Consider the following 16,165-nt stretch of genomic DNA (forward strand, 5'->3'; position numbering starts at 1 on the left):
CGGATCAATGGCATCTCTTTCATATCATAGGCTGCCTGTCACTGGCGGACTCACGCCAGGCTCCAAGAATTGATTTGCGCTTTGGATACTGTTGTGTGTGCATGTAATGGGGTGTGCGTGTCTGCGGAGGTGTGGATGATATGTTGGGTCAAAGTGTGTTGCTTTCATTTTAATCATTTTTTGTAGCTCCAGGGGTTGGAAACACGGTAGGAGTTATTTTGGCTAGAAGAAAAATGGAAGCTTAACCTATCAATAAAGCTACCATGTGGACGTGCCCAGCTTACAAAAACAACCATAGTAGAGATGCTTGATACCATTGTCAGACGATACAGATACTGAACTTGAGTGGCTTTTAAAACAAATGTATGGGCTCTCCCCTGTTCTCCTTGCAAGTCCAAAATCCACTGATGTCTTCTGTCTGTATTTTGAGTTTCTACTACAGTATAAATGTAACAATACCGAAAGCAAGAGCAATTTTTATATTCTGAAGCATTATACAATGCATTGTAAATTCATTCCCGGTTCACTTAATCCCATGGGTTGTCGGGGCACCAATGAAGACGCAACTCTGGACAGCTTTCTCAACTGTTGACGGTCCCTGGCCTGTTCTTGGGTCATGGCAAAGTTGGCAGCAGTTCATTCCTTAATGTTGTTGGACTAGTTATTTTTCGGTCTTCTAAATTAAATACACTTACATAAACCTACACTTGACTGTGTGGAACTGACGAGCTCTACAATTACAGCAATGTTTATGATCACTCTCCAGTGACAACCGTGTATGTCGGAATTTTGTGAACTTGTTTCCAATCATTTGAAAACAAACTATTGTAATCAGTTTCTGCATAGGGGAAGAAGACTCAAAGAATTACAGCAATGTTTATGATCACTCTCCAGTGACAACCGTGTATGTCGGAATTTTGTGAACTTGTTTCCAATCATTTGAAAACAAACTATTGTAATCAGTTTCTGCATAGGGGAAGAAGACTCAAAGAATTAAATATGAAAATGATCACTATTCGTAAGTCTATGTTCGTGGGTTCACATTTTGACATCCGTATCTTAAGTGAGAAGGACGCTTTTCAACCCTTTTTTTCTGACTTCATATTAAGTCATATGTTAATTTTTTAACAATCATGATTAGCTGTAACTGCATTTTGTTACAAATAATACTATCTTATAAAAATTTGCTTTCTTGAATGATTTATTGTGAAAAGTGTTTAGACTTTCAAGGAGACAGGACCAAGATAAGCTTTGGCTTTTTCCTGTTACCCTTTTTTCTTTCATTTTTTTTTTCAAAGGTTGTCAACTTTGAATTTATTGTAACCATGTATTTTGATGATCAGAGGGACACAAATTCAAATCAAATAAATCTCTTAATATCAAATGGTAAGCCGGAGTTAGTTGTGATCAGAAACCGTATTGTTAAAATTAAAAGTATCACCAATCCAGTGAGAAATATTTACACTAGAGACCAAAATTAGAGAACTTAATTAAAACTTGAATAATTTTAATAGTACTACAACACAATTTGCACAAAATGGCAAAAGACGTTTCACAGAAAGAAAAAAAAAAACAGAAAACGCACTGTTCAAAATTAGATAGCAAAAATGACTGACACATGGAAAACAATTCTGAAGAAAAGGCAAAAGATATGAACTCATGATCACACTAGTTTTACTCATGGTGCTAGAGGCAAATGTTAGAGAACAGATAAAAACAAAGTCGTCCAGAAAGATCTAAATTAACAAGAAAAAGCACAAGGGAAACAACTGCTTGGTGTATATCATGATGAATTGGACGTTTTCTCCATTCTCTCAAATTCGTATATGGTACGGTGAGTAAAAAAAATAGCATTAATTTTCGTGTATTATCTATATCACTGGTTGTCTACTGTCTAGGATTCAGCGCTCTCACCGCCGCGACCTGGGTTCGATTGCCATTGCATACACGGTTAAGTGATTTTGGTCAGAGGTGGAAGAAGCTTTTGATTGATCAATCACTGCACAAATCCGATGGTACACCATAAAATATTGTGAAGTTACGCACACAAATAAATACTGAGTGCCTTTCCAATTCTATCCACCAGTATTATATATAATGTCCCTTTTTTTATAAGGTGCGCTTTCAAGTTTCTGGCCAAGTTGGAACTTTTAAGTGCGCCTTATAATCCAAAAAATACATGAAGTGTTTTTCATTATTTTGAATGAACAGGAAAAAACAACCTCTGAACCTTTTTTTAAAATTTCTTTTCAATTTACCTTTAGAATTATGCAAATTTAATGTACCCATTTAGAGACCAAAACTTAATTTCATGGTCAATCCAAAAGGCAACAACACATAGCGGCAGGAAAGGTATTTGAGTGTGTGTCGATTTAGATTTACAGAGTGCCAGCGCAGCTTCGAGGTTTGACAATGATACACTGTGGCGTCCTCGGGGGTGGGGATCGGTCGGGGTAAGGGGTGAGTACACATGGTGAATTATACATCACAGCCATTGCTCTGATTTATAACCCTAATAACAGGCCACTCATTAAAAAAAGAAAAGGCTTGAAGGAGGCATATAAAATAAGAAATAGTGAAAGTGCCACCGTGACATCGCGCCGGTGCACGTGCAAGGGCCGGCGCGACATCGTTAATGCTGTAAATTATAGAGAGGGGGAGGAAGGGGCTCTGTAGTGCAGCGCTTACAGTACATACAGCAGCGAGGTGCTTCTCAGGGGCGGAGGGAACCTTCCACAGGCTACAAATTGCCCCAATATGTCACCGGAACCAAGACATGAGCTTCAGATAAACGAAGCAATACTGTTTTTCTAATTAGACCGCAGAGTTAGCTAACATGCTGCAGCTATAATGAGATATACATCTGCATATTCATCAACCATTAAGCCACAACAAATTAGTTGGAGTAATTAAAAGAATACAATGATTTTCTCAGCGAGAAAAATGTAGCACAAAGAGCAATTCAGTGACTTTTTATTGAGTGTCATTAACAGGTATTTACATCAAATAGTTTCCTTGGACTTGAAGTCAAATTAAGCACAACCCACATTTGTTCAATTTCGCATGTAGCTCAAAATGATATGGCAAACGCATTTATATTTTTTCCCATCTCTTTCTCTCTTATTTCTTTTATTACCTCATTGTATGGTAGTATTGTATAGTATAGTATTGTAAAGTGACTGCACAAGTATAGTATAGTATAGTATTCGCATTAATATTAGTATGACTATGCTACGGTATGGTATAGTGCAGTAATACCTGAAAGCAGTTCGACTAGCAGTTAGCATTGGCCTGGAAGCAAAACAAGCTCCTCCACTATTATTGTTATCTATAACATTTCTGAGTCATGGACGAAACGTCTTAAAATGATAAACAATTGATTTTTAATTTTGTAGAAATATATGTAGCTTGCTATTAATTTTATAACGCCATCGGATTTCTTTTGTCAGGGACGATGCGATGCTTTGGCAGATGACCTTGAGACTTTTTCGTTTGTCCAAGAAATTCCACCAAATTCATTGTTAATAAACAAAACTGTGGATTTGTGTTAGTGTTTATTAGTGTTTGGAATCTTTTGTAATAAAATAAAACTGCTTTCCGATAGTTTTTCCATCCAAAGTGACGTAAACCATTAATCCAAAGAGGGTTTCTATATATTGCGGGAAATTGCAGTGAAATTAGTTGTTGGGGAGGCGCCTGGGGGATAAACACATGGGCCACGCATGGTTCAAAATCAATAGACCATTAGCCTACGCAGCTACCAGGAGCACGTTATAGCACAAGGCTACACTCGATAATGCCTCGCTACTTTGTAACAAAAAAACAAAAACAAGTCAGACTAAAAACACATGATGTCAGTGTGCTTATCGGGAATAAAACCTTATCTGGGAGGGGGGCAGCGCTTGATGTCAGCTGGAGGTTAGAGTTTATGATAAGAAAGCCCCCAGGGGTCACGGTGGAGGAAACATAAATTGTGTGTGGCCTCTTTGGCGCTGGGCGACGATGACAGTGTTTGACGCGTCGAAGCCTGCGTTTACGCCATTTTGGCTTTGCAATCTTATGTAGGGAGTGTGTGTCACACAATTCCATCTCTGGACAACACTGATGCAGAATGGACACATGAGGAATCTGAGAAAATGGTAATCGAACTAGGGTGGCGCTGGGGAGCATGGCGGATCCTATCCACTGGAATACTAGGGATACATTTTACACATAAAAAGGCATTAGGTTCTATCTCATTGTCACATTATTTCTCATCCCAGTGACAAATTTATGTTATTATTACAAAAATATTGTCAGCTGTTTAACCGGTTTGGAGTACAGAAAGGTTGAGGACCACTGAAATAAAGACAAATGATTAAACGCATGGCTGCACGTATCGAAAACGTTTGTAACTTACAATGCTTAATTTGAGCTGAGAAACAAAGTAAGACAAAATGTTAGATTGATTTTTAATCAATGCTTTCTGTTTTCTCATTTCTCTAACATATCTAGTACCGTGACTAAAAGCACAGTGACCCAATGCCTTTTCATTTGTTGTTTCAATCTATAGTGGTCTGGTAAATATGATTCGCCGCGATCCGGGTTAAAGTCCTATTGCATCTAATTGTATGAACGACCATCCATGTCCTCAGCGGCCTGGTGTTTAGGATTCGGTGCGCTGATTGACGGATCAATAACTGCACAAATATACACTGTAGATTTTGTCCACATATAAGCTGCACCGGATTATAAAGAGCACTGGCCAATTTGGAGTTTTTGCGCATTTTAGTCCAGAAAATACGGTATACCAGTTGAATATGATGGATGAATGGACAGAGGGATGTATACATAAATTGATCAAGGAATGGACAGATGGACAGCTGGATAGCTGGATAAACGGACCATGGAACGAAAAGACATACACCGATTTATTGGAAAATGCATAAAGGAACAGATGGATAAGCAGATAGATGAATGGGCGGATGAGTAGAAGGATGAACAGATGGACAGTAACGGGAAGACGAAAACTACAGTGGGCTTTTTACATAGGACCTACTGTAGTTACAAGAAATTTGATACAAGATGTCTTTCGAGCAAAAGATCTTCCCGGTCATACGTTAGAAATTCCAAGTCACGAGAATTTCCGCTACCACTGGAGAGCCGAGGGCTCGTTACTGCTCACAACCCAGCATCGGCTGGTCCCAGTAAGCATGTGCATTTCCTGCCATACAGACCTGATCCTGCACACTTGTGTTGTTTTATTTTACCATGCTCTCTCGTGCTCCCTTCTTTTCTCTCGCACCACGCTCCGTTAACAATTCCCAAATTACTCCAGGGCATATGCTGATAATGAACACACATTTTACTTTGGTAATATCTTATTTATCCTTTTATTGTATTTTCATGTTCAAATATTATTTGAATGTGTTATTGGTGATCAGGAAGGTGTGATCAGAAGTGTTTTATAGCTATTTAGGGTAATTTTGAAGATTTTGGCAGGCTAAGAACGGATTAATTGTCTTTCAGTTATTCAATATGGGGGAAATTCGTTCCAAATATGAGTATATCTTGATACGAGCTTGAACTGGGAACAAATTAATCTCATATGTAGAGGAGCCACTGTGTATAACTACAACAGGGAGCAAAAAATGATTGCAGCACGCTTTACTCCAGAGATTGTACACTGATATGCATGTATGTCAACAGCATGAATAAAACACAAGTCATACACGTCTATTACCACTCCACACAGGTCTCACAAGCCGCTGTTGTTTTGTCACAATTCAGCCTCTGCCGGGTAATATGATGCCACTGAAAGGAATAACGTAGCTTCCCAATGGGGAGCTAAGAATGAAATTGAAAATCAAAAGAGCGCACTCTACATCAGAGTACATTGAAAATGACGACTGAAGCAAGTTCGCAGACGCCCGACGAGTCCAAAAAGAGAATCATTGTATTGAAATACTTATAAGATTGTGTTGTGCTGCATGTGTTGAGTGTACAGTTTGCATGAGCACATTTCCGGTTTCCTCGACTATCCTAGGAAAATAATACCTTTTCCGAAATGGCACCCTTCCATTTTGAATCTGGGCCTATTTCTTTGAGACTTTGTGTATTTTGTAGTGAAATACCATGAGAAAATATGTTTTAGCCCCTCACATGAATACATGCAATTACGTATATATTTACATGATCATACCCTGGATAGATCTCGAAAGTTACTGGGTAGTGTCAAGTCTAGTTGATCTGCTTCGTAGTTGGTGATGACCCAGGGGAAGACGGGGTACTGGTTCAGGTCGTTGTAAGTCCGTCCTGGTGGAAGACGGGTGTGACAAAGGTGAGGACAGGAAGAACCGGGAAACAAAACAAAACAAAACCAAAAAACCATAAATGGAACTTCACCAGAGATTGTGTTGAGGAAGATGAGGTACTCAAAGTTGGAGATCTCGCGACGTTGCCAACGTTGAGTCATGTTGGACGCCTTGAAAAGTTGCTTTGGTGTTGCCAAGGAGATACGCCTACAATAATGTGTTGTTTTTATTGTATTTTTTGGGAAATTCAAAATAGTCAGCAAATGTTTGACATTGTTGTGTACTTTAAAAAATTAACAAATATTTGGCATCATTTATCAAACACATACACAACAGAAAAGATGGATCGATAAAGGGACACTGTGTAATATTTGACCACTGGATGTGTAGTACATTTTTTTTACAAAAAGCTACAAAGCACAAAGAAGAATACAAATGTAATTTTATTTACATTTTCATCTTGCTTATCCTTGAGTGCCATGTCTTGTTGCAAACAATGTTCAATACATTACCAATGTCAAGACATACAATTCTATTCTAAACTACGGAACCTCAAACTGACTAAACATTTTTTGCTTCATTTCACAAGGTTTGTTTTTTTGGTGTACCCTTAGCAGGAAGATGAATAATTTTAGCTCTTGCAGGGCGAGTCTCAAGTTATGTAAAATATATACAATTTGCTCAACTTACAAGTATTTAAAGCGGGAATTGCAGGGTTGTATGATAGTTTGTGAATTTTTGCTTGATAGTCAAATCAATATTGTTTATATTTAATGAATGACGGTTTTTTTTACCACCATGGAGCCTTAATAACACATAATCTCTCTTTAAAGACCACAAATTCATTGTATCCAGTCTTCTATGCCTATGTTTTTAGCTCAATCTCATTCCATTGCTGTAATCATACAATACTAACAAGTTTTGTTATACTAGCTGCCACAATGAAAGAAAAAAAGGGTCGCTGCCCTCAGGCTCTTTTTTGACTTTTGCGACCTAACTGCCATTAAGTGAAAAATATGCAGACCTTCAGTAGTTAGGTAGACAAATACGCAATAAATTGGGCTGAAGGTGAACATACACATACGTACACACAAGCGCCTGCTGAGACGTACGTGTGGCAGGACAAAACAAATGAGTCCCCATCCAATTAAAACAAAGGGGAATGATGGAATAAATCACTGTCAGCCCGGTGATTACTGTCATTAGGCTTTTTAAAAGTGAAAATATGAACCTAATTGTGCCACAAGACCTTATTTTCTAGATCGAATAATGCACATTCTACATTTCTCTTCATTATGAATTATGCGATGAAAAGCAAAAGGTTTCAAAAGAAAAGTAATGGATCTAATATTGTGCATGTGAATGTGCATTGTTGGCAAAGTGAGCTGCGGTCTAAGGTCAATGAGGCAAAGTGACCCTGCTCTGTCTGCAAACTAACCTGATTAATGGACCTGAACACACGTGCACACACACATATGCCTGCGAACCACAGGGATACTCACAATACTACCATTAGTATCATGGCTATACTCAGTCATCATTTGGTGTACTCTTTGAATATTTACACAGTGTGAAGTTAGTTTTTTCATCAAAGCATGGTTTATATGAATCTTTTGTTGTTTTTGTTAGAAAAAATTGAAAAGAGCCTACAATGTAATTAAGAGGGGTGCATCGTTTGAAGTGTCCTTAAAAAAGTTGAATGTTAAATATTTTCTCTATTTAGTCTGTGTTCATAATGACCAACTGAGTTCAAAGAGTCCTTATGCTTTTTTTCCCCACTGTGTCCATCTGCTCCGATCTTACTTTTAGCAAAGGTGTTTGGGGCGAAACCCATTATGTATGAAGAATGGGGGAACGAGGGGGAGTGCTGTAGAGTGTAACGCTCATCTGCCGTTTTTTTATGGGGTTTTTTTGTTAGTTTAACATGAAAATGGTAAAAGTAAGAAAAGGATTGTTTCAAGTACACTCCAAACGCCGACCCCAACAAAGATGAGCAAAGAACAGTTTATTGGAGTGATGAACAAAGATGAATTTTTGGAGTGCGTTTCAGAAATGCACGTACTTGTACATCTATCAAGAAGGAGCTTGACCTAGACAAAAACGATGACAAGCCAGAGGTAGTGGGCTCAAGGAAAAAAGTTCCAAATTCCGTCTTGCTCCTATAAGGTTTCAAATATTTTATTTTCTATTGTATATTTAATAAACTACCATTAGTACAACTCAATTATACACTATCAATTAAAATACTCAATTCAAGAGGTCAGCTTAAATATATTTGGTTGTGGGGAAGAAGGTGTGGTTTATAGGAACAACAAACCAACTAAATCAATGGGACAGAGGTAAGCACAGAAGTTATGGTAAAAGAGTGCTTTAATTTTAGTTGTTTTTATTTCTATAAGTATTTTTGCAATACACTATGCCTGGGGAAAAAAAGAAAACGTCTTGAGTATTACTCAGAAATGGAGATGTAAAGTTGTTTGAAGACAAAACATAAAATAGATATAGAGTGTTTCGGCTGTTTCAGCTTGCAAGGTCTCAAAATTGGACAAGGCAAGAAATACATGTTTTTCTTCTTATTTTTAATGTTGCTATTTTTAGGCAGTTTTAGGGGGGTCAGCTTCAATGTGAGTATAGACAGCAATTTGAAACTAGTTGCTTTCAGAGTAAAGTCAGTAATCTGGGGTAACACAATTACATCACACATAAAGTAACTATAACCAATGACTTTTTTCAGTAACGCGCCCAAGACTGGTTGTGACTCACCTGGTTTGCGGGAGGCCGAAGTTTGTGCCGAGGCCCACGCGTGGAAGACTGTAAACCACTTTCTTGACTGTGGCAGCATCGGGGAAGTTGAACATGATGGCAGCTGTTGGGAAGCGTCAAATGATCTTCCATAAAGTTTTTTTATGTTAAAAAATACAGTGATATATTTGTATGATGCCCTAATTCAGTGTTCTTTAACTTGTGGTACCTTGTCTGGTGTGCCGGTGGAAACTGCCCAATTTTATCTTTGTAAAAAATCACGCCATTGTTCAGTATCATTGGTTTCTTCCAATGATCAGCTGAGTAACTAACATGCATCCACATCAACAGTTGGCAGCAGATATTTTTAATATATTAATTATCCTCTCATAAGCTAGTAGAGAAATGTTGATCCCCATGAAATATTATCGGGACATCACTGTCTTACTTCTGTTGGCCATGAAGATCTCCAGTGCGGTGTTTTGCAGGAGGTAACGTCTGGAAAAGATGGCCCGGATCTCCGTAAACATCCATTTGCCATGAAGGCCTTCTGTGTATGCTAAAATCTGAAAGGGAGAAAAAAATATATATATAAATAAAAATAAGAGGGACATCATGAAAATAAAACCGATGCTTCGGTAACTCAGTGTTGGTATGAAGCTCGCAGCGGCTCATTTTTCACCTTGCAGCCAGAGGACGATTAATGTCTTTTATTGATCAGCCTCCATGAAAAAGAGATTCCTTTAGCACTAAAACGCCAGCTATTTAGCAGGTTCAAAGATGACTTATTGCCAATGATGCATGGGGAGGGGAACCTCCTTTTGACAGCTTGTTAGGAAAAGACTATTAAAACTGATTTTGTGACAGATTATCTTAGCTTTCACTTGGGTGAAATGGGGTAATTAAATTTAAAAAACATGCTTTGATCTCACTTGTGTTACTCATTAGTATCAGTCGGAGATGCTTATCATCGTATATTTTGGCATTTACCCTAAACTAAGGACTAAAAGGTCAACTAAATGCTGGCAATAAACACAAATTCTTATTCTTTTGTAATAGTTTGAAAGCACAGCTACAAGGTATATAATCAAGAGAAGACTCCATTCTTAGAGTACAATGATTAGTCTATCTAGTTTGTGCTTGCACATCAAGCAATAGCATTGCCCAGAAATACACTAAACTTTCAATGTACAGCACATGATCTTTACACAATATTTGTTTTAGGTCCCAAAACTATGGGGATTGAAAATGCAGAATTTAAAAACAGATCTAAATGAAAAAATAAACAAACCAAAACACACAAACACACACACACAACGCCCCCCCCCACCCCCACCCCCACACACAAACACAAACGTGTATACAAATACACATATTCGCACATGCACATATATACATATATGATATACACACATCAATTATCTTTCACAAATGTGCTAACCACTGCACTACGAGAACATCAATACAAGGATCAAATGGCTGATTGTTGACAGGTATGAGATTGAGCAACTGTTGAAGATACATAAGCAACTACTGTACACTTAATTTTTTTCTGTATCTTTAAACGATTATTGACAAAAAATGTTTACAGCACAATTTCCACAATTTTTTCTTTGCCTCCAAACTGGAACGAGCGGATGTTGGCAGTCATATGTGGTAATCGTTCCCGAGCGGTCTCTAGTGGTAACCTCTGGGAATTCTCATGACCTGGATTTTCTTTTGTAGTTAGCATATACTTACATATCATATTATTTTTACATATCATATTATATTGGTATGTTTCTGTCTGAGTCTATTTCTTTTATACTTTTTTGTATTTGAATAATTTATTTTGGCCATTTTGGTCACGCAAAAACAAAAAGCTTCAAGATACGAAATATCACAGAGTTTGCGTGTAGGGGAGTAGATGCTGCTGCATCTACTGCGTAGTTTGTCTTGGGCAGCTTGCCCCAGACACTAATCCACATTTAATTGAACTCCAGAGACTTTCAAGTGAGTCTCTCGTATTCCTGTGAGAGCAGGCCCAAGCGGTTGCTGTCCTCATCTGGTCCCCACTGCCTCGCCCGGCCTTCTAATGAGCTTCTTTACACTCAACAGCCAGCTCAACCCAGTTGCCTGCTGCAAATTTGAATATGTGCAACGAATAATAACACTCTCCAGAAGATGTGTTGGTGACAGCTAATTCTTGTTTCCCCTCTTTTCACAGTTGCAGACACATTTGAAGTAAAAAGGCCTTGTTAACAAGGCATCGCTAAGTGGAAGAGTAGCTCGTCTAAATACTGGATTTAGTAGGAGTGTGGAGGGGGTCAAGTCAGCCATGATGACATACTACAGAAATTGTTACAGGTTAAAAAGTAGTTATACCCTTTTATAGGATGCCCGTTTGGGATTTTATTGATTGACACACTGTCAACAAAGGCTATCTTAACATGACAGTAAGCTCAGTGCAACAATGCTTTGCCGTTACCTGTGACATCAAAGTTCTTAAACGAGCAGAAGTGAATTAATTGGTGAAATGATTCGGAGGACTGGAGGAGCCAACATAGATGAAGGAGTAAAGAAAATGCATACAACTGATCAATTTATGAGTGCCTGAATATATTTTACCACAATGTGACACCCCCACCATCTCAATGACCTCCAAAAATCAGCTCATTTCCTAGTCTTTTTACCTTGTGGATGAAAAAGAGTGACAAGCAGCCTGACAAATTATCAGCCCCATCGCATTAAAGCAATAATGCATTTAATACTGATATAATTTACTCTACACCAGTGGTTATCAACTGGTCTGACTTCAGTGCCCACCATTCCACCCTAGTGACAAAAAAAAAACTTCTGAAACGAATCAATTGAAGGGATTGAGCAGTGTTAGTATAATGTTAGTATAATGTTGTTGTTTTTTCCAAAAACAAAATGACCAGCAAAACCAAAATGACTAAGTATCGTATACACACTTATAAGCCTACATTGTGTGTATAAGCAACCCCTTAAAACTGATTTAAAATAGCTACATACTAAAATAGATTTAAAATAATAATGTGTGTACTTAAACATAAGTAATTATTAATTATGTAGTTAATTAACTAATAAAAAGCTAAAAATATAACTATTCAAACCATTGCGCTTCAATGGCAGACACTCATAACACCATTTTCATAGCTCACAATGATTTCCTTCCACGAAATCGATCATTGTTATTCACGGTTTCCACTAATCACTCCTCTTATCAACTTTCTTGGGACAATTTATGATGGGCAGAAAAAGGAAATAAAACTAACAAAAACACAATAAAATGAGATGTGGTCCTTCTGAAATGCACCAAATGACTCAAAAGTAAGAAGAGAATGAGCAGGGCAGTATCGTCATCTACTGTTAAGAGTAATCGACCCTCAGTTTGTTCAATTCAATTAAATTATTTATAAAGCACTTTTCAGGAAATAAATTGCCACTTAAAGTGAAGTATAAAAATATTCTGAATATAATAAGACGATAAAATCTCCTCCTTTATCCCCACCCTGCAAGGCAAAGGCCCACTAAAACAGCTCCACGACCCACTTTTGGATCCCGACCCATCAGTTGAGAAACAAAGCTCTACACATAACTCTTTGATAACTCTCCGAGTCGATATGGCATAGAAAACCATGGCAGTTGCGTTCCTGTTGTGACATTTTACATGTATTTGATTGAACTTGTAAATACGCTATAACCTTCTCTTTTGGATCCTGATTATGGAAAGATATTAAATGAGGAGACATTTTTCTGGTTTAAAGATTTGTTTTTTGACACCAAAAATGGCCATACTAAAACTCTGTCAACATTGATTTGAAAAATGTAAAAAATAGCAATAGTTTTACTTTAAAATACAGGAAAATGTTTCAAATAAACCCTAATAAAGAGTATTTTAAAAGAAGAGAAAAATAATGAAAACAAGTTCTTGCATGAAGCTCGCTTGTATTGGCGTCCTTTTTCAGCAAAATGGCGTCTGCAATCTCAGGTTGGCTGTGGCGGAGGATCAATTTGAAGGTGTCACGCGGCAAAGAGAAACAAAGGAACGGCGTTGATTGCTAAGGTCTGCATGCCGATTTCAACCTGTTTGTGCGCCTGGCTGCCGCCGAGACTGCTGCTCGTTTCTGCGTTGCTGTCGTTTGTCACTGTCAAGACGCCCAAAAGGCTGCGCAATGAAGAGGGACAACATAAATGGGGAATAAAAAAAGGGACTCTGGGACGAGCACTCAAATGAAAAGCATGAAACCTCTGCTGGAGGACATTTCGAATCCTTTTCTAATCAGGTGTTTTGTTAGAAGTTAGTAACCTAGTTGAAGACAGCGTTTTTTAATAACAAATTGGATTTCAAAACAGAGGCATACGTATTTATAGCAATGTAAGACTTGGTGTGTGATTTGTTACTATGCCCTAAAAATGGTATGGATAGCGTGTTGAAAAATACTAAAGGAACAGTGTGTATAAGGGGCAATTTTAGGTTCAGAGCTGTGGGGGTGCTGCGCATCCAGACTGTCGAATGCAACTTGCATTCCATTCAATGCAGCTAAATTGAGGACTAATATCTGCTGATAACAAGAAAATCATTGTTTTGGGTGGTTATATAGTTGTTCCACATAACCACTGTATAACATACTTTCACTGTAAAACAACGTAGCCTCCACAGAACACTAGCCGAGTGAAGGAAGTTAGGGTGGCGAGAGCGGTGCTAGAAATCAAATAGACTGAACCATTTCAACGCAGTTGCGTTGTTTACATTTTTGTTCTGTTTTACTTCTTTGATTTTCATTTAGCATTTTTTAATCATATTTAAGCCAATACAGACACTCCCCTACTTATGACCATTCGACTTACGTAATACGGTAGATACAATCATTTTTTTGGGGATGTCGAAGAATATCCAGACATTGCTGTAAGTTAAATTTTGTATTGTGTGCGCCTTTTTCCGAGTGCAGGGCATTACTGTAGTGCTTCTTTCCGCCGCTATCGGCGTGTGGTGGCGCTGTGAGAGGTCACCCAGGATCCACCCAAAGAAGAAATCTCTTCCTAGTTCATGTGTAAACATTCTATTCTGTATCTTTAGCGCGTTAAGAACTTTGACATTTTTATTGCTTAATATCTCGTGCATCCATTCAATATGGTTGCTGTAAAATGTAAAGAAGAGGCAAGCTGTTTCTTTTGAAATGAAAGTGGAATAAGAAAGCTTGATGCGGTTGATAAAATGGTCGGAACGCTTTTTTCCATCCAATTTTTACCACGAAGGAGGACATCTTGAAGCGCATCTTCCAAAAGTAAGTTAAACTCAACTTTATTTATTTATTTATCTTTATAGAGCATATTATTTTATGAAATATTTATTCTTTAGTACAAAACAATACAGGTTACTTATACAAGCCTTAAACATACTTATATAAACCTTAAACATACATTCCATACAAAATATAGCAACTTATGAACAAATTCAACTTACGAACGTTCGTCCGTCTCGTTCATAAGTAGGGCCGCGTGGAATTAAGGAAAAAGGTTTTAGAAAATGCAATCATTTTTGGGGGTGCTTGGGGCTGAATTTGGGGGTGCTTGACACCCCCCCAAACAGGGCTGGTTATGCCCATGGTGCGTATCATTCAGGGTTTATACACCTTTTTCAAAGCAAAATTGAAGCATTTTTCGCGACTTGGAAAAACAATTTTTGAATTTATTGATTATCACTAAAATGAGTAATCCAATGTGAATCATGTATTTTGCAGATCCACAAAAATACCTGCAATTTACATATCCGATTGATTTTCAGATCTTGAGTAAATCATGAATAACATTGTCGATCTGAATAATACCTGTGTAAATATTTTTGAGACAAATCGCTCCCCATATAGGTGCTGGATGAATCAACAATAAAATGTAGCTTACATTTTCAGGTGCAGAAAGTTCTTCCAATGACAATTTACCACTGGGAAATGCTACCTTAAATTTTTGCATGGCCCATTATGAATGTCCACAATTGATCCCTAATCCTTGCACTAAGACCCATTTTATAGTGCCTTGTTTAGGTGTAGTATGCGCCTGCCTTCAGCCAAAGGTGGCAACAACGCATCATAACACGATGCCATACAGACTAATGCCAGCTGCTGTTTATCACAAAGAAAGAAATGCAATGGCAAAGCGAAGCCACTAGGGAACAGTGTCGGTGTAATTTTTAAGCAAACTTGTTGTGAAACATGGAAACAATTTTAAGCATTTAAGGTAATTTACACAAAATTCAAAAATTTAAACTAAACCTTAAAATTTAAGCATTTTCAAGGAATTCAAGAACCATGTGTGAATTATTTGACCATTAGGCGCTTTGCATGGCTACCTCTAGCTATCAGGGTAGGAGTGTGTGTGTGTGTGTGAATAGGTGAGTGTGAAGCACATTGTCAAGCGCTTTGAGAGGACTTCAGTGACCTGAAAAGCGCTTTATGAATGCAGACCATTTACCATTCACCAGATGTTGCTGAATGGTAAAGTACAACCGAAAACAAGTGCTAAAAAAAGAATACGAACTTTGGAGATTCAAAGAGACCAAAAGGCACCATTTACTTTTAATTTCTTTGCCCAGGTTTCCATAGCGGTGTAGAGCCAAAATGGGGTCTTTTGGTGTGACACCTTGACTGTAAACTGTAGTTGAAAATGTGCCTTTTATATAGTGGACCAAACCGTTTATGATCATAGTGTTGTTTCGGCTTCTTGTGTCATAGTCATACAATTAGCTTTAAAAGGGATGTCACAGTGAAAATTTGCAAGATTTACATTTTGTCTCCTAGCCGGATGTATTCATGAAAAGTGCCATCGGTTCCCAACCCCTGTCCTAGGGTCTAAAAAATGTTGTCCCGTGTGTACCGAATCATCCTTCCTATCTCTACTTAGCTTAGGAGAAAAGGTTGTTGCCCCCATATCAATATCTTTAACTGAATTTGTTATTTAAGCAAGCTGCTAATCATATTGTGCCTTTTCTAGAAGTAGCATAAAAAGGCACCGGCAGTTGGTTCACTTCTGATTTTATGAACCCACGGTAATACATAAAACCAGAAAACGTCCCATGCTCAACCACAAGGTCAGACCTTGTGTTAATGGTTTGTCCGTAACACATTCCA

General features: G+C 37.9%; 1 protein-coding gene across 5 annotated transcripts in view; it reads right to left on the bottom strand.

Annotated features, from left to right (window-relative positions):
- The window catches only part of lrba (LPS-responsive vesicle trafficking, beach and anchor containing), a 283,083-nt gene that overhangs the window by 89,657 nt on the left and 177,261 nt on the right, over positions 1–16,165 (bottom strand). For all 5 annotated transcript variants that reach the window (XM_088342023.1, XM_088342026.1, XM_088342025.1 and 2 more), the window contains 4 exons: positions 9,484–9,601; positions 9,057–9,159; positions 6,385–6,500; positions 6,182–6,294 (listed from right to left, as the gene is read on the bottom strand). In XM_088342023.1, coding sequence (XP_088198149.1) covers positions 6,182–6,294; positions 6,385–6,500; positions 9,057–9,159; positions 9,484–9,601 — 450 coding nt within the window. The remainder of the gene's footprint in view (positions 1–6,181; positions 6,295–6,384; positions 6,501–9,056; positions 9,160–9,483; positions 9,602–16,165) is intronic.

The sequence above is a fragment of the Urocampus carinirostris genome, chromosome 8 (genome assembly GCF_059441175.1).
Source record: "Urocampus carinirostris isolate Australia breed hairy pipefish chromosome 8, RoL_Ucar_1.0, whole genome shotgun sequence".
Classification (NCBI taxonomy): Eukaryota; Metazoa; Chordata; class Actinopteri; order Syngnathiformes; family Syngnathidae; genus Urocampus; species Urocampus carinirostris.